At 35.3% G+C, this 18,976-nt stretch overlaps 3 protein-coding genes across 6 annotated transcripts in view; 2 read left to right on the top strand and 1 right to left on the bottom strand.

The window, feature by feature from the left end:
* The first annotated feature begins 2,270 nt into the window (after positions 1-2,270).
* Positions 2,271-10,947, top strand: LOC111492723 (formin-like protein 20). 4 transcript variants are annotated; one of them, XM_023142150.1, is made up of 18 exons: positions 2,275-2,864; positions 3,747-4,450; positions 4,526-4,747; positions 4,822-4,896; positions 4,963-6,605; positions 6,741-6,873; positions 6,961-7,032; positions 7,674-7,772; positions 7,941-7,982; positions 8,120-8,200; positions 8,280-8,330; positions 8,420-8,501; positions 8,660-8,754; positions 9,014-9,085; positions 9,165-9,281; positions 9,509-9,577; positions 9,672-9,738; positions 9,934-10,947. In XM_023142150.1, the coding sequence occupies exons 1-18, from the start codon at positions 2,792-2,794 to the stop codon at positions 10,029-10,031; spliced, it is 3,795 nt and encodes a 1,264-aa protein (XP_022997918.1). In that variant the 5' UTR covers positions 2,275-2,791; the 3' UTR covers positions 10,032-10,947. The 4 variants fall into 4 exon arrangements, 3 of the variants coding, with proteins under 3 accessions (XP_022997919.1, XP_022997918.1, XP_022997916.1); XM_023142151.1 differs by having other exon boundaries at positions 2,274-2,864; positions 4,822-6,605; positions 9,677-9,738; XM_023142148.1 differs by having other exon boundaries at positions 2,276-2,864; positions 4,822-6,605.
* A 362-nt stretch (positions 10,948-11,309) lies between these two features.
* On the bottom strand, positions 11,310-13,055 carry LOC111492724. Its single transcript, XM_023142152.1, has one exon. It carries the CDS (start codon positions 12,640-12,642, stop codon positions 11,638-11,640), a length of 1,005 nt encoding a protein of 334 aa, XP_022997920.1. The 5' UTR covers positions 12,643-13,055; the 3' UTR covers positions 11,310-11,637.
* Positions 13,056-17,602: 4,547 nt separating this feature from the next.
* Positions 17,603-18,976, top strand: part of LOC111492777 — a 2,480-nt gene continuing 1,106 nt past the window's right edge. The window contains exon 1 of the mRNA XM_023142219.1: positions 17,603-18,585. Coding sequence (XP_022997987.1) covers positions 17,884-18,585 — 702 coding nt within the window. The 5' untranslated portion in view covers positions 17,603-17,883. The remainder of the gene's footprint in view (positions 18,586-18,976) is intronic.

Raw genomic sequence — 18,976 nt, 5'->3', positions numbered from 1 at the left:
TATAACATATCTGTAATCCTTCAAAATTCATTACATGATGGTTTCTGCTTTCTATCTATAGTTAACATGTGTCTCTTCTCTTAGTCATACTTGATGAATCACATCTGTCACCCCACCTCAACTGTAACAGCTTAAGCCCACCTCTTAGTGTCCTCACTAGTACACTGCCTAGTGTCTGGCTCTGATACCATTTGTAGCAGCTCAAGCCTACCGCTAGTAGACATTGTTCTTTTGTGCTTTCTCTTTTGGGTTTCTCCTCAAGATTTTTTTAAAAGGCTTTCACACCCTTATAAAAAAATGGTTCGATTCCCTCCTCAACCGATGGATCTCACACAACTCTATCTTCCTTATAAGTGAACCAAAAATAGTGCAGGGACTGAATTACAAGTTTAGTATAACTTTCAATTGTGTGCATTGAACTTTAAGAATTACCTAATAGGCACCTAAACTTTCAATTTTGTATAACTTTTGATTTTAGTGTCTAATAAGTTCTCAAATCTTTAAAGCGACTACAGATCCTTCATCTATTCGACATTTTCTAAAATTCATGAATCTATTTAACACAAAATTCAAAATGATTTAAGTCAAAATCAAGTATGATATCCTAATAGTTTTGATGTTTGTTGGTTTGTTTTTGGCACCAATGATGTTGATCTATGAAGGTGGGATCCTGTTCAACTAATGTGCATTACCCATATGGGCTTCATTATTGGTTTTAACAATCAAAGAGCTTCCACTAAGCTTTTGTTAGCTATGATTTCATGATATCATATGATTCCTTCTATTGATGTTCCAATGTGAATTCAAGGAATATGGCCTCAATATTGACTCATATTCCTTGGTGTTTATTGTTTGGATTAATTCTTTGCTACCATAATCTAAAACATGCCCTAATTATTTATTGAATTAGTTTCGGCTTAATTACTATTCTAACCAAGATGATCAATTTAAAATTGATCTAAAAGTAGAAGCCAAGAGTATGGTTTTTTCTTTTTTTTTTCTTTTTTCTATTTTGGATTATATGTAGGTTATTATTTATTTTTGTTTGTAGAATTTTAATTGTTTTCTAATGTTTACGTGGGTTTCCACTAATTATAATGTAATTCACAAAAAATATAGAATATTGTTTGGAGTTGAAATAAATTTGTTTGATAATAATATTTTTTTAATTTTTTAATTTAGAAATAATCCTATGTTTATATAAAATAGCCCATCTTAAAGTTTATTGGAAAACGACAATATTAAAAAATAATAATAATTCTTATAATAATATGCCATAAATGTTCTTTTTAAAAGACAATTCTTTTAGTTCTTTTTTTTTTTTAAAATATTTTTCTAAAAAATACTCTTAAAAAATCATCATTATTTTATTTAAAAAAAACAGTTATAATTTTTTAACCGTCAATAATATCGGATAAAAATCGTTTATCGACGCCTTATATATCATCTCCAAAATTTTTATTTCTTTTTCCTAAAAATTTTAGGATATTAATAATACTTTTGAAAGTTGACGAGTAGTTTTAATGGTGCCGTCTATATACTAACCACCAGGGTAATTTTGAAACATTCTTTTAAGTATTTTTAAAATTTTTAATTAAAAATAAAGGTATTTTTTTGAAATAATGTACAAAATTGAGTTGCATTTTTATTAATTTATATACTAATTATGCACAAAAAAATGCAGCAAATTATTTGAAGAAATATTTTTGGAATTATTCCAAACTTGTTCCACTAATCAAATGGCAAATCACGTGCACTATAAATCATTTTCTCCTTTAAATACTTTATTAAATTATATTAGTACTTTTTAAATATTTTATTATCACTCTTATTAGCCCTCTTACAAATTAAAATATTATTTTATTTATTCTGATTTTTTACAGTCCTATGTTTCCAAAAGTAAGATCCTGTCACGTTCTCTTTAAATAAATACAATCATTTTACTTTATTTGCTAACTCAATTAAGATACTATAAACTTTTTAATTATCAAAATTTAAATATAAACTTAATTTCTTTTTTCTTAATTTAATTTTTCTTTATTTAAAACTCTCCAAATTGACTTTTAATTCATTATATAAATTAGAATGAAGGGATTTACAAGTACATAATTATATAAGAATTCTTATATTAAATTTCATTTTATTGACAAAATAATAATGTAGGAAAAATAAAATATATATTATATGACATGTGTATGCCACGTGGCGAAACGGATTCTCTCTATTTGATGGTCGTTGGGGCAAAAGAAAAGTTGACGTTGCAGGAAAGCCAAGTGGAGAAGAGCAGACATCATATAAAGTTCTTCTTCCTCTGCTTTCCTTTTTCTTCATTTCCATTTCCACTTCTGCTCTGCAACTTTCTTCCATTCTTCTGCTCCTTTCATTTTCTTCCCATTTCTCACACCAATTTCTCTTAATCTCTCTCTGTTTCTTTGCCCAAACTACGTTACTCTGTTCTTACATTCTCTTTATCCTCTTTTTTTCTGTGAATTTTTTTTCATGTTTTTCTGTTCGTTCTTCGTTTTGATCTTGTGTTGAGAATCTTTGAGATTTTTCTTTCTATCTAGCTGTTTTTCGACTCTGTTTTTCTTGCATTTTCTGAGTTTCTCCTCAAATAAGGATTTGTGCTCTGTTTTTTCTTCTGTTTCTTCTATGGAATATGGTGCATTTTGGATTCTGTTTTGATGTTCTACCTCTAGAGTTTTCTTGCTACGTTTTGTTTGGTGTTTTTGTACTGTTTTTTCTGGTTACGTATCCTTGGACTTGACTGGGGGAGGAACAGCGCCTTCTGATGGCGCTGTTTAGAAAATTGTTCTGCCGGAAGCCTCCAGATCGGCTTCTAGAGATGTCGGAGAGAGTTTACGGTATGCTTCCATTTCTATATGTTATTTTTCCTTGTGTGTCCTCTTCCGAAATGTTGGGTGTCTCTTTCCTGCTTTGATGTGCTCAACTGCATTGTACTCGGTGGTCAACAATGTGACCTAAATCTTGTTGAATTGAGCTTCTTTCTTTACTTCTGTGCGCGTTTCAGTTTGGTTTGAGAGTTCTGACATACTTATAACAGTTCTTCTCTTCTCCATTTCTCTGTAGACATTCACTATTGTTGTGTACGCCATTCTAATTTGACCATGATCTTTTTTTCCCATTTTTTTTTGTATTCGAGATTTTTCATAGACTGATAAGCTGATATCTTTGACTTACTGCATGGATCTATAGTCATGAGGCAAGATTTACACTTCGCAAATTAAAGCAGTTAATTGATTTTTTTGGAGCCTGGTTCTGTTCGCCTAATGTTCTTTTGTGATCCCACCATTGGAGAGGTGAACGAAACATTGATTTGCTTTTAAGAGTGTGGAAACCTCTCCCTACCAGACGTGTTTTAAAACCTCGAGGGAAAACCAAAAAAAGACAATATCTGCTAGCTATGTGCTTGGCTGTTACAAATGGTATTAGAGCCAGACACCGGGCGGTGTGCCAGTGAGGACGTTGGGTCCCAAGGGGTGGATTGTGAGATCTCACATCGGTTGGAGAGGAAAACGAAACATTGCTTATATGGACGTGGAAACCTCTCCTTATCAGACGTGTTTTAAAACCTTTTTAAAACCTGAAAACGCAAAGAGGACAATATTTGCTAGGGTGGGCTTGGGTAGGCAGGAAAATCTTTTGCAGTGTCCCCAACTTTTTGTTATTTATAGGAAGCTGCTTATTTTTCTATGGAGTGAAAAATTCTCATTCTCTTTTTCCAGTGTTTGATTGTTGCTTCTCTACGGACCTCTTGGAAGAGGATGAATACAAAGTGTACTTTGCTAGCATTATACCAAAGCTGCAAGACCACTTTCCTGATGCTTCTTTCATGGTGTTTAACTTTAGTGAACGAAAGAGGAAGACTAGAACTTCAGATATATTGTCTCATTATGGTATGACAGTTATGGAGTATCCCCTGCAATATGAAGGGTGTCCACTACTGCCATTGGAGATGATCCACCACTTCATTCGGTCGAGTGAAAGCTGGTTGTCCTCTGAGAGACAGAAAAATATATTGTTGATGAACTGTGAACAAGGAGGATGGCCAATCCTTGCTTTCATGCTTTCAGGTCTCTTATTGTACCGCAAACAATATGAGGGGGAGCAAAAGACCCTTGAAATGGTCTACAGGCAAGCTCCTAGAGAACTTTTCCATGTTCTTTCTCAGATAAACTCACAGCCTTCTCAAATGAGATACCTTCAGTATATTTCTATGAGAAACCTAGGTTCTGATTGGCCTCCACCTGATACACCTCTAATTTTAGACTGTCTGATACTTCGGGACCTTCCGATGCTTGATGGAGGAAAAGGGTGCAGACCTATCATACGCATTTACAGCCAGGACCCATTAACACCACGAAATAAAAGTCCAAAACTTGCTTTTTCTAGTGGAAAGGTGAAAAAACATGGTTGCCAGTATCTACAGGTAAAGCCATAGTCACAAAATTGCAGTGACAAGAATTTGGAAAATATTTCAATGCCTTCTTGCATTTAATTGCAGGCAGCAAGCGGACTGGTAAAACTGGACGTCCATTGTCATGTTCAAGGGGATGTTGTTCTTGAGTGCATCCATTTAGATGGTGATCTAATACGCGAGGAAGTGATATTTAGAGTCATGTTTCACACGGCGTTTGTGCATTCAAACAGTTTGAAGCTCAATCGTGATGAGGTTGATATTATATGGGATGCCAAGGGGCAGTTTCCTAATGATTTTAGAGTAGAGGTAGGCTGTTGTTTCTTTTCTGTTAATCTTTTTTCTTTGAAGTCTTTGAATTTGAAGGAATACTCATATGTCAGGTACTTTTTTTGGATCCTGATGATGCAGTGCCAAACGTCTCTCCCGTGACGAAAAGTGATGACAAAATTGAAATAGTAAGCAATTCAACTGAGGAGTTTTTTGAAGTGGAAGAAATATTTAGCAATATAGTTGATGTGCAGGAATACGATGTTCAAATGGTACATGCTAATGAAGTAGATGATATTGATCATCAAACAGTTTGGAAGGAGGATGCAGATCCTCCTACATTCCAACGCTGTAAATCTTTTGGAGGGAGTCGAAACTTGGACAAGAAGATCGATTGTAACGTTGAAGCAGTGAAGGACATCACTGTCGATGACGTGACTTTCAAGCGAGATGAAAAAATGGACTCTGGTCTTCATGTAGTGAAGGACATTGTTATGGATTATTCAGATAAAAAGCCAAATCCTCTGCTATTTTCTGTTAACGTACTGAGACGCATGGGAATCAAGGAACTGATAGACGATGCTTACAAGTTGGAAGAGGTTGAGCATCAAGGGTATGGAGAAGATACTGCTATTCCAGACTTTGAATCAAAGGTTCGTGCAAAAAAGTTGGATTCTGATGTGTGGAGGCTTAAATATGAGAAGTTGCAGCCACTAGCATCTAGGAAACAGCCTTCGTCAACAGTTAAGCTAATAAATCATACAACCTTAGCTAAGCAGAAGACCAAACAACCAGAAGATCAGGGCTCTCTTATTCAGGCAAAACCAAAAACTCTTTCTAGATGGACTCCACATGACAAAGAATCTTACATAAACTCCATGCATGTGTTTTATCCATCATCATGGCAGACTGGTGCCTCAGCAACATGTATTAGTTCTCCTACTAGAGATTCTTATTCATATTCAACTTCAAAACCTGCTTCTATTACTTTAGGACTGCTGCTGTCAACTGATACAGCAGATGAACAAAACTGTAACATGGTGAGTCCTAGAAGGCCTTTATGTTGTTCTGCAACAGAGATTCCCACGAGTAAACCGCAATCCCCACTTGGCTCCCCAAAACAATTACCAAATGCTGTTCTGCATCAAGATCCTACTCTACGGTCACCAGCTCTTCATGCTAACACGTCTTTCTTGCATACATCATCTCCTAAATCTTCTTTGCCACCCTCTTCATATATTCACATAAATGCTAGATCTCCACCACCTCCACCTCCACCACCACCACCACTACCTCCTCCACCTTCCTGTCACGTGGCCTCTAAAAGTTCAGCGTTGGTGCGTGGAAATGCACCTAAGCATAGAGCTCCACCAGTACCACCTCCACCTCCTGTACGTAAAGCTCAACCACAATTACCTCCCCCACAGCCACCCCGTTCACCTGGAGCTTTGCTTTCTCCACGCCTATCTAATGCTGGTGCTTTTCCACCACCCCCTCCCCCACCTCCAATTCAGAAAGCTCCTACACATTTAACCCAAGGGCGTCAGGCTTTAAAATCTCCAACAACCTGTGTGGTGTCATCATCATTGCCATCTCCAATTTGTAATGTGCCATCACCTCCTCAACCTACGACAGGTTCCCTTCCACTGGTTCCTTCTCCTTCCAGACCTTCAGGAGGTATGTCTCCACACCCTGGAGCTAAAGGAGTAAATTCTTCAACTGATGTGAAAACATCATCTGTTGTGAGGGGACGTGGGTTCTCACGGTCATTGGGCATGGGGGTGGCTGCTACAGGACCTCAACGATCATCATTAAAACCTCTGCATTGGAGCAAGGTGACTCGGGTACTACAAGGGAGCTTATGGGAAGAATTGCAAAGATTTGGAGATCCTGAAAGGTATTACAAATTCTTCTGTGAATCTACTCATTCATTCGATTGTGATATTTTTCACTATCCACTTTCAAACTGTGTATTTTGGCCTAGATAGCATTCACTATCCTTGTAATAACCAAGTTTCGATATTCTTCTTAGTGCACCAGAATTTGATGTAGCTGAGCTGGAGACACTTTTCTCTGTGACTGTCCCTAAACCTATTGTTGATTCAGGGGGTAAATCTGGAGGACGAAGGAAGTCAGTTGGATCAAAATTGGACAAAGTTCACTTGGTATTGTACAACAATAAAATATATGTTTTATGTGATCGAGTCTTTAACTGTTGGTGCAACTAGAGTTGATGTAATATTTAATTGCAGATTGATCTTAGGCGGGCAAATAACACTGAAATCATGCTAACAAAAGTTAGAATGCCACTGTCTGACATGATGGTAAGCCAAGAAAAGTTATAGATACTTCGGATATTTCTCTTTGACACAGACTAATTTTTCCCATCATCAACTTCCCAGCGCTATAAACTCTGATCTACTGATTGCTAGCCTTTATATCATATGTAACGTTGTTGGGTGGCTCTGGTACTGAATAACTGTAGAAAAAATTGAATTCAGATAGAAGATTTTAGTGACTTAAAAATCTCGGTTTCGAAAGGTTTGCTTTAAACTTAATAGAAAATATCATGATTTAGTTTCATTTTGTGCAGTATGGACTATCCGAGAATTTATCATGTCTTATTTTATGTCAACGCTATATAGGATTCCTCCTTTTCACTTTCATGCTTGCACAAATTTCTTCTTGAAAAAGAGAGATTTTAAGAGTTGGAGTTTGATCTTACAGCTAAAACCTTATTTCAACCCCAGCTCATCCTTTCACCATGGTAGCCAATATTTAGGAGTTGGAAAATACAGTATCAAACTGTTGGTGGCAAATTTCAGATCTTTTTGTGCTTGTTCTCGTACTGCATTCTTACTGTTACTGAAATTTCTCACGTGAGTAAGCGTTGTTTCAGACCTGGAAGATTAAAATGATCGAGCAGATTATTTTCTTACAATTGTCGATTCATCGTATAATACAGGCAGCAGTACTCTCCATGGATGAATCCATATTAGATGTAGATCAAGTGGAAAATCTTATCAAATTTTGCCCCACCAAAGAGGAGATGGAACTAATCAAGGTGAAAGATCGTGTAAAACACTATTTGATGATCCTTTATTCGATTTTCCGTTCTTAGATTCTTCCTATTATGGAAGTAATATCCTGCTCTTTTTAAATGTTCTGTCGCCTGATGCTCTTTACTTATGATCAATTAACTAAAGATTTCTCTTATGCTTAAATTATTAAGGGATACTGTGGTGACAAGGACAAACTCGGAAAGTGCGAACAGGTAATTTTCAGTTGCTCTGTTGAACAGTCATAGATTGTGTTACATTTTTTGGTTTGCGGGTTGACATTTTCTTAGTTTCGATTTTTTTCTGATTCAAATCATGTTTTCTTTTCATTTTTCATTTGTTCACGCATTAGTACTTTTTGGAGATGATGCAAGTTCCGCGTGTGGAGTCGAAGTTAAGAGTGTTCTCTTTTAAGATTCACTTCAGCTCTCAGGTTCTGTGGTATCTGCGTCTCTTCATTTTTTTCCTCTTTAGTTCTTCTCTATATATTGATTCTTTGACCTCATTTGCAGATAGTAGAGTTCAAAAAAAGCCTAAACACTGTAAACTCTGTCTGTCAAGAGGTCAATTGATAATGATAATGAATACCTTCCTCCACTTGTTTGATATATGTCAAATCTCAGCTCATTAATTTACGTTAATGCTTTAATAGGTGAAGAACTCTTGCAAATTGAAGGAAATATTGAAGAGAATTCTTTGCCTGGGGAATATGCTGAACCAAGGAACTGCTAGGGGTAGGAAACTTCTTGCATCTTTGTTGGATAACACATTTTTAGCTTACATCATGATACTTAAATGGGTTGATACGGCACCATAATTTTATGTTCATGTTCATGAAGTGTTTTAGTCAATGAATTTTGAACGCATTACTAGCCAAAGGCATACCATGCAGGTTCTGCCATTGGATTCAGATTGGATAGTCTCTCGAAACTCACTGATACACGTGCTACTAACAATAAGATGACTCTCATGCATTATCTCTGTAAGGTACTATTTTAATTCATCTGTCTTATTGATAAATTTTAATAGTTCTATCCTGATAAATATTTGGAACGTACGAGAACGAGATGTTATATAACTTCGATACTATACTTTCGGTTTTTATTACAAAGGTTTCAGTGATATCTCATCCTATAGAGGGGGTATACTGTGGAGTGAAACTTTTAGCTTTTTATATTCCCCCAATCCCCTCCTTCTCTCAAGTGTGGCAGGCTGTTCACAAAGTTTGTTTATGCATGTGCTTCAGGTTCTCGCTTCGAAGTCACCGTCACTTCTTGATTTTCATCTGGACCTTAGTAGCTTGGAAGCCGCATCTAAGGTCTCTATATTTCTTGGTATTAAATTCGAACATTATGTATAGAAAACTTGTTTGACATGGGGTCTTGCTTCTCATGCAGATACAATTGAAGTCTTTGGCGGAAGAAATGCAAGCAATAACAAAAGGATTGGAAAAGGTGAGGCAAGAACTAGTTGCATCTGAAAGCGACGGCCCCATCTCCGAAGCTTTTCGTAAGGTACACAATCTTTCTTCCTTCCCTCCATCCCCTGAGATTTGGTGTGAAAGAATGAAATAAAGCAGTTTTGTACAAAAAAACAAAATTCTTTTGTTGGCATTCTTGACATCATAATTATGCAAACACTCTTTTGGTTTGGTCCCTCTCATCACCCCAGATGCACACACAAACATAGTCATCGTGAACACTTATAGTGGTTTAAACAATTCTTTATCTTGTATTTTTAGACATTGAAAGGATTTGTTACTCTTGCCGAGAAGGAGGTGGAATCTGTGACGGTTCTTTACTCGGCGACGGTAATCTTCTAGACCAGATCGTTTATGTTGAATTATAGTTTGAAGCTATTGAGAAATCAAATAGAACATGCTTTTTCTTACTGCTTTGTGGCAGGGTAGAAATGCGGATGCACTTACACAATATTTTGGCGAGGATCCTGCCCGTTGTCCATTTGAACAAGGTTAGTAAATGGTACACAGCTTGGCTTTTTGTTGTCTCTTGTTGTGTGGTAATAGCTGCAGAGTCTGCAGTTCATCATTCCTCATGTAGCTTAGTTTACTAATGAGTCAGAAGAATCATCATCTGTATAGAGTATCCTATCTCTACCCGGTCGTTGTCATGCGGGATCTGATTCCTTGTGTTCAATCCAATGCAGTTACAGGAACTCTCTTCCATTTTACTCGGTCCTTTATGAAAGCACACGCAGAGAATTGCAAGCAGTTGGAAATGGAGATGAGAAGGCTGAGAAAATAAGTGAAATTTGGAGCTGATGAAGAAGTTTGTGAGGGGTGATATTCAATTCGACGATTCGATATAGTATCCGAGGATGTCAAAAAGATCCTTTCTTAGGACACACCAGAAATCTAAGATCGATAGAATTTGGAAACTGCAGAAACTTTAGCATCCCACAAGGCTAATCTAGGACAAGGATCATCCATGCTATGCCAAAATTATGACTTCGAGTTCTCTCCAAATGAACAAAATTGTACTTCAATCTTATGTGGTCATAACGTAGGATCAAGAAGTAAAGGAAACATAGGCTTACTTTTTTCTGCAGAATCTGAGTTACTTTGATCCATTGGAAGGATCGGGCCCTTTGGAGTCATAGCCTTCTTGAAAGAGTTCATTTTAGTATAGAAATTTGATTTCAGATTTACAACAGGCCAGCGCCTAAGAACCGTTCAGACTTTAGCCGTAGGATCTAACACCCACCAGCACAATAGCTATCTGTACAAAGCTCTCTCCCTGTTCATATCTTATGACTGACACCAATTCTGTACCATAAATTTCAGAGGTTCTGTCCCTGAAGATGTATCTCTCTTTAGTTAAGATGTTAGAAGTCAGCCATAGCTAACTTCTGTGACTGTAACATAAAGTACTACTCTACTTCTTAGACAGAGCATGAAGCTATCAACATTTGGCAGAGTAGTGGGGCCTTCTTGCATGTATATATATAGTACAAGGAAGCAAGCTAATCATAAGTACATCAAGAAAATGGGCTCTAAAATTGACCCCACAATTGCTAGAATCTAGTTTCTAGAGATCATAGTTTTTCAAATCACCATAAATGCATGGAAGTTCAGAAGAACTTCAATTTTTTCATCAACATTATTAAAGAACTTCAATATTTGACCTAATTTTGAATTTAAACACACAAAAATTTGTCTCATGTTTGGTTTTGGTGCTTTTTTTTTTTTTTTTTGTGTGTGTTCTACCGTCCTGCTCCTACCTAGAGTTCTAACTTCTAACCCACGAGCAAAGGCTTTGTTTATAATGCATTTTCCATCTGGGTTCGTCAACTATTGCTTGAAACAAGAATCTTTTCCACATAATGCCCAAACATTTTCCGTCTGGACCAGATCAAGGCTCTGTTTTTAATGCATTTTCCATCTGGGTTCGTCAATTATTGCTTGAAACGAGTTATTTTTGCACATAATGCCCAAACATTCGGGTTAGCTGAGAGAATCAGATGTGTTCAAAAGAAGAAATGTTTGAAGATTTGAAGATTTGAAGCTAGCTTTTCAAGGCTGCTGAACTAGGCTGCTAGAAATTGAGTTTTATTCTTCAATCAAGCTCTGACAAATGGAGGTTTGTATATTCTACTACAATTCAACTCTCGGATATCTACAATGCGAACACCAAGGTGAAATACATAAAAGACAAACGGCAAGAACAGAAAGAACTGAAGGAACAGCTACAGATTTTTCACGTGGTTTCTGCTCCTGGATCTTTGTTTCTACTGTAGATGCTTATCCGTATGAAAAAAGAAAGTTGCTTGTTGAATGAATTCCACGGGCTTTTATTGTTCTTTAATTGAATTCTATATACTTTTTTCCTGCAGATTGTCCTGTTGGATGGATTATCCACAAGTAGTTGAATGCAGGTGATGTAGAGCCTTTGAATCGATGCAGCCACCATCGTCTTCTTCTACAGAATTTATTTGAAGAGCTTGTCTTCCTTCCAGATCCACCCAGTAAACTGGCTTGCAACTCTTGAAGAACAGACAACTCACCACGGTGTCGAGGACGATGAAAATGGAGTACAAATATGCAATGACGATCCCTTCGGACACCATAGAAAGACTTACCCTTCCAACAACAATATAAGCTCTCACTACACGGTACTGGAACAAGGCTTCAATTGCAGCCATGGCTAAATTTGTAGGCAGAGCCAAAAGTAATGCTGTGGAAGTTTTCCCTCTTATCAGAACACAAGCCTTGAGAATTGCTAAGTAACCTCCAAGCCTTTCCATGCCTGACAAAACTAATGCTAGGTTGCTGATAACCATTGTATTTGCAAGAACTAATGAATACAGGACAGCTCCAGCTGCTGAGAACCAAAGGAAGCTGGTGGAAGAAGAAAAGCCAAACCCTTCAAGGGAATTGAAAGAGAAGAAAAGTATAGAAAAGACGGTTGCATTTGCTGAGAGTATGAGGATTGAGTTGCAAATATGGGTGAAAAGAAGAGGAGTGTAAAGGGATCTGATAGAGGAAAAGGAGGGGTGAGAGCTTGGTTTGGTGTCCTTGAAAGCTTGAAGAGCAGAGGCTTTTGCAATAAGCAGAAAGGTAAGAGTGAAAGGAAGAGTGAAGATGGAAGAAAATATCGTTTGGGAAAGCTTGTGAGTGAAAATGGAGAAGGATTCCAAGGAAGGAGGGAATCCTGCAGCATCAAAAAGGATGTTGAAGCGATGGTATATGCTTGGAAGAAGAGAAGTGAAGGAAGTGAAAACAAAAGTTTGTGAGAGAAGAAGAGAAACTGAGAAGGGAAATGCAAGGAATGCTGAAAAAGAGGTAAAATACTGATAATTCTGCAGGAAACTGAAGATTGATGTTCTGATGATGCTGCTGCTGCCTGTCTTCCCCATTTCAATGCCTGTATTTTTGTGTATTGAGAAGGCTGCCTCCTCTCCCCTGCCCTCCCCTGCCCTGCCTTGTGTGTTGAGCTGTATATATTTCCTTGCTTTTGGTTGGTTGGGGGGGTTGCGTTTGATTATGCTTTTGAAAAGTGGGATAAATGGATAGGCTCAACCACTAAATGATAGCAGAAATGGCAAAGAGTGAGTTGTTCAAGCATTGCATTGTTTTTACCAAAGGAATCAGTGATGAACTGTCTTGGTGTGCTGCAGTTTGCAGGGCCCTTAGTAATCTCCAAACCCCAGTGACCGTCTTGTTTAGCTGTTGCAATTACAGACAAATATAAGAGCCATGATTGATTGATTGGTATATTTATTCTTCCTTAATCATGTGATTTTAAGGTTCTGTGAAATCCCCAAGATTTGTGTTTGTTGTTGTTGTTGTAGAAGTAAATACAGAATTCAAGCAGTAGATTGTGAAGAGGTGTGTTTATAAGTTAGATGCCTTGAAATTGAAGAAACCAATGTCTTTTTTGGAGGCTAGTAAAGAAGTAGATGCTTGGAAATTCAGACTACAAAAAGGCTCTTAAGATTGAATGAATCTTAGCTTGCAAGAGAACGAACTTGAATCAATCATAATACCCATCAACAAACCTTAGCTTGCAAGAGAACGAAATTTGATTCGTGAGATCCCACATGGGTTACATAGAAAAACAAAACATTCTTTATAGGGGTATGGAAACTTCTTTCTTAATAGACGCGTTTTGAAACCGTGAGACTGAAGATATAAGTAACAAACTAGAGCGAACTATTAGCGATGAGCTTATGATATACAAAGCAAATTAGCGAGAGAGTCTATAAAAACTCAAGAATTTCAAAATTAAAAAAATTTTGGGGGAAAATTTGCATCAACTTTATGGTAAAGAAATGTTTAAAAAGCAAAGGTTTAAGTTTTGTATTATATGGTTGGAGTTTTGAAAAGGAAAGAATATATAAATATATATATATATTAGTTGAAACTTCAGTAATTTAATTGATGATCATAACCTCCACAACTTGCTTTCATAATCAAAACCCAATAATTATTTTAAATTTTTTGTTTTGGTTCTCAAATACAATAAAACAAAATAGTGTCGGTGTAACCACTCTTTCTATTTTAATAAACTAATCATCTTTTACCATCCTATATACAAATCCAATTTTTCATATTTTAGCTACCCGTATTTACTGTCTGAAAAATTTTACTATCGAAATGTTAAATTACAAGTTTAGTCTTTAAATCTTCGTATTCCATCTATTTGATTTTTAAATTTTAAAGTGTATGATACAATTTAAAATTTTTAAATTGTAAGAAATTGATGAACTAATTATGTTAAATATTAAAATTATTGTAATATTTGAAAAATCTTAGTTAATTTATGTTATGCATGTAAATATGTATACAATAATGTTTTCAATTATGATAAAGATTAGATTATCATTGAAATTATTGGAAAAGATGGGCCTACGACTTTCCTACAAACCGACACCTAAAGATCCATAATTACGAAATTAAAACATTAAAATATTAGGTTAAATATCTCATAAATTAATAATACTTTTAAAATTTTAATTTTGCATCAAGTTTGGTAGCATACCTAAATATTTCACGTATTAATATATATGAATTATTTTTTATTATAATTTCAAGTTTGAAATTTAAAACAATTCAGTTTTGGTCGTGTCGTGTGGTTGAGTGGTCAATCGTAAATCTGAAAACTCTAGTAAAGCGTCGGAATTTTGCTATTTTTTCGATCGTTAATTTATTATTATTATTTTAATATTATATCCGATTATTATAATTGAGAGGTGACTTGACTTGTGAAAGGATAAGATTTGGAATGATCATAGGCTAATAATTGGTGTTAATTGGTGTCTATTTTAGTAATTGCATGACTTACCCATAAATATTATTATAATGTTTATTTAAATCAATTGTTTCCTTATTATTATTTTGTGTTCCTTGCTTATTAATTTTCTATTTTTTTTTCTTGTCAAAATTAATTTAATATTTGATTTTATAACATAATTTTTATACCACAAAATTAATTTAAAAAATATTTTGAGTATGATAAAAATATTAAAATTATTTTAAATCTTGTAACTAATATACATTATTTTAATATATATATATATATATATAAGTTTTTGAATGGTTGACTTTGTCAATATAATAAACTGGAGTTATCATCCATATTTATTGTTTATTGTCAATAAAATATGTAGTTTGTACTATCTAAATTATTTTTATGCACCAACCACTCATTTGAGCTATTTTTACGATCGATAATTCGATTAATTCGAATTATTCAACCAAAATTATAAAGATTAGGTAAGTTGACATTCTTTTGGTTGGTTAAACTCGACCAACTCGAAAATAGGATTACAATTCAACTCAACCCTACCCTATTTTTAAAAAAATTAATGATATTTAACGTTTGTAACTGACGTTCGTGATACGTTGTGACTTGTAAATGTTTGATATTTTAATTATTAATGAAATCTATATTATAGATAAGTAGAATTTTTAAAACTAATAATCGAATCCAATCCAACTCAACCCAACTCGAAAATAAAGGGCTGAGTTGGGTTGTGAATTTTATTCGCGTTGCTCAAGTTAGTTCAAAAAAATTTTGATTTATTGGGTTATAGCCGTGTGCTAAACGCCATTTCTTTTGATTTATGGTTGGAATTGAGTAGCAAAATGTATTAAATGAATTAATCCAATAAAAAATGTGATTTTATAAATAGTAATTTTGAGGTTTATATCTTAATTAGGGTGAAATTTGAATGATTTGATTTGACATATTTTTTTTTAGAATTTTGTTAAAGTAATGGAATCTTAAACATTGCATAATTAGGTGAATAATTAGGTGAGTGTAGAGTTAGGTAAAAGACATTGTGAAGTCACTTTCATCACATTAATTTGTTCACCCATGAACTTAGGCCTACATAATGTTGCCATCCTACCTATAATTCTTCTTTAATATCATTTTTCACCTTCAACTTTTAAATTAATCAATAACTTTTGTGAAAGTTTTAATCGTTTGTGACCTGAAATAAAATATGTCGATCACATATTGTTCAAGATTAAACCAATAACCTTCATTTTTCATACCAGGAAATTGTTAAATTACGATTTAATAATCAAAATTGTTCTCGAAAATAAGCTATTAAATCTGAAGCTTAAAGCATAAATCTTTAGAGAATGAAAAATGCTCTATCATAATAGTTAAAGAACTCACACGCTGTATAAATGACTTCAACTCCGTGCAGTAATGAAAAATATAAGCATCTTCCGTATATAACTCATCTAGCTATATATATCTCTTTACTATACACCGTCATTTTCTATATATAGTTGTTTACTATAAATGTTATTTTCATAGTCATTGAAACTCTATAACTTAACATATCTGTAACACTGAATAAATTCTTCTGGCCATCAATATCTTCACTGCACTAGATCAACATTAACACCTTTTGTTAACATGTATGTTGGATTTTTTGCACTCTCTGTCTTCTCCAAACTAACCTGTGAGTAGAATGATATCGTGATATCGCCTTATGTGTTTTGTCTTTAAATTATAGACCAAGTTCTTTAGAAACAGTGTGACACTCTAACTAACTACATAAAAAATTTATTTGGTTGCTTCTCGCTTAGTTCTTCTAGATAGTCTGTCATTCATATCATATCTTTTCTAGTTTTAGCTATTACCACATATTCAGCCTTCGTAGATAAAAGAGTAACATAATTCAAAAGCTTAGACATCCAACTCATCTTATCATCTATGCTTGGTCCCTCTTGGTTGTATCTTCCAACTGTAGGTTCTCATCAAAGAACTCTAGTTACACTTCATTAGTTAGCACAAAGAGTATAATAGATATTTATGGTATTTTGATGGTTCTAGATGCTCTCATCTCTAACACCTGCTCCACATCTAGTTCGTCAGCAACCGCCTCCGGAGTTTCTTGAGTTTCTGCAACTCACCCTCCCGTCTCACTTGCTTCCTAGTCTTGGAATATTTCTTCTCTTTATCCTATACAAGACATTTTTGTCAATTTTGACGTCACAATGTTTTAGATTTTTTTTTTTTATTTTTGTCCTCTATAAACCTATACCCGAACATATTAGAACCATAGCCTATGAAGTACCACTTCACAATATTAGCATCAAGCTCGTCTCTTTTCTCTGGATCAACATGAATATATGCATATGTAGTACAACCAAAAGTTCTCAACTTGAACTCCAACGATGCTGACAACCCTATATTGATCAAGTAAGTTGTTGTATTCATCCTCATACTTTTTGCCCGCTCATTCATTGTTCTATTCATCCTTTTAGTGACACTATTTTGTCTTACCGTACAAAGAACTATCTTCATTGATTTGATTTCCTTAATTGTACAAGACTTTGAATTCTAACTTGTGGTGCTCTTCTCTATTGTCAGACCTCATACACTTGATCTTCAAACCGGTCCAATTTTCAACTTAAGTTTTCCACCTCTTAAAGGTGGCAAATACATCTAATTTGTGTTTCAAGAAATAAATTTATACATTTGTACTGAAATCATTAATCAAGGTGACACAAAATTTTAATCCACCAATTGAGGAACTAGAGCTGGTGATTTTAGAAAAAATAAAACACGAGAGAAAATGCAATGAGAAATGTTGGCTATATTGATGACATGACTTTAAACCAAAGTCTCTATTAGTGTGTTATTGTGTATAACTATCTATCATATATAACCTTTTACTATACATAGTTGTTTAGTATAAATATCATTTATGGTAGATAGCCATTGAGTACGTCATAAATAAATAACAGGCTCATAACTTAGCAATAGCTAAAAAGACTAGTGTGTATTCATTTTCAACCTTCAGTAGTCGAAGTCGGTAATAGGTTTAAAGACGAATAGCAGAAATTCTCAAAATTAAAATATTTAAAAGAAAAAGATGGAACCTAAGAATAAGGAAGTCCAAATTTTAAAGAGAATGAGATGGAGTGTTCGTCATGATAGACCTTCTTTTGTTTGGGCCTTCTCTCATCTCCTCAAATGGACATCGACATTTAGGGCACCAAAAATCCAAATTTTGTTAATGGGAATTTCGAATTCGTAATTTTGTTCTATCGGATAGAATCGATCAAAAATCTCCAATGGCAATTACAAGTTCAAACTTCCAAGGAAACACGACTCGGTTCCTTCCTGTTGCATGAACGCATCCCAAGGCGTTTTCTTTGGATCTCTGAAGCTCAAATTACTCTCCATCTTTTGTTTGTTGCAATTCTTTATGTTGAGAAGGGAATTGGCAGGTCATGAAGCCAGATCGGTTTTCGACTGGGAAAACTTCCATTCGTTGAATTCCTATCATTCCTATCAGTCGTCTTCTTCATCTCAGCAGCCGAAAATCCAACTGAAAGAATGGTCAATGGTGGGGATTAGGGATTCTCTTCCCAAAGACGATTTCTCCGTCTTCCCACCTTCGAATCACGAGAATCTATGGCTGCCATCGATTGAAGGAAACGAACGAGGAAGCCCAGTTTCATTTCAGTCCAATTCGCCATCGTCATCGTTTAGGTCGTCCCAATCATCTTCCTCCTTCTCATCTTTCTCACTTTCTGATGATGAGACTTCACATCCACAGTCACCGAGCCCATCTGATTCTCAAATTCGGAAGTCCATGGCGGCTTCTAGATGGATGGCATTTGGGGTTCAGATTCTACGCTCCCGGATTGCTGCAATGACTTCCACAATTTGGCCCAATGCTGCGCGTAGAACGGCTGTTTGGTTGTTTTCCCCTGCTGGAAGGATTGGGTTATTGCTAACCCTCTGGTGGCTTTACAAGAGACTTCGTCAGCGCCGTTTGCGTCATAGTACAGAACAATTAAAGATGATGATCAAGGAGAAAGACAAGGTTTGTCAAATTCTGACCTCCAAGTGTTTGTGACAATGCTTGTAAGAGTTTTGACGCCCCCTGTATTCTGCAAAATGGGTATTAGAGAATATAATAGCTCTTTTCATAATACAACATTGCGTTACCAACTTAAAAAATAACATGATATTGAATCTGGGTGTTTGAATTTGAAGTAAGCCAAGTCATGACTGCATGTGGGGGGTTATCAGAAGTAGTGAAGTTCTTGTCTTTCTTGGCATGACCTTATTCCCTTCTACATTATGCTGCTCCTCTCCACTGTCTAATTAAACAATCTTGGTTTCTTTAGTTGAAGAATGAGCTCAAGAGCTATTGTCTTGCATTTGTCTGATAGATTCTGGGTTTTTTTTTTTTTTTTTTTTTTTTTTTTTTT

Source organism: Cucurbita maxima, unplaced genomic scaffold (genome assembly GCF_002738345.1).
Source record: "Cucurbita maxima cultivar Rimu unplaced genomic scaffold, Cmax_1.0 Cma_Scf00018, whole genome shotgun sequence".
Classification (NCBI taxonomy): Eukaryota; Viridiplantae; Streptophyta; class Magnoliopsida; order Cucurbitales; family Cucurbitaceae; genus Cucurbita; species Cucurbita maxima.
The sequence above is the reverse complement of the archived record's forward strand: the minus strand, read 5'-3'. Positions and strand labels throughout refer to the sequence as shown.

Bases quoted from the DNA above. Each gene is read 5' to 3' on its own strand.
- LOC111492723 (XM_023142148.1), top strand. From the start codon at position 2,792: ATGGCGCTGTTTAGAAAATTGTTCTGCCGGAAGCCTCCAGATCGGCTT. The intron at 6,874-6,960 runs GTATTGTACAAC...ATTTAATTGCAG, and splicing joins AATTGGACAAAGTTCACTTG to ATTGATCTTAGGCGGGCAAA. The intron at 9,282-9,508 runs GTACACAATCTT...TTGTATTTTTAG, and splicing joins TCTCCGAAGCTTTTCGTAAG to ACATTGAAAGGATTTGTTAC.
- LOC111492724 (XM_023142152.1), bottom strand. From the start codon at position 12,642: ATGGGGAAGACAGGCAGCAGCAGCATCATCAGAACATCAATCTTCAGT.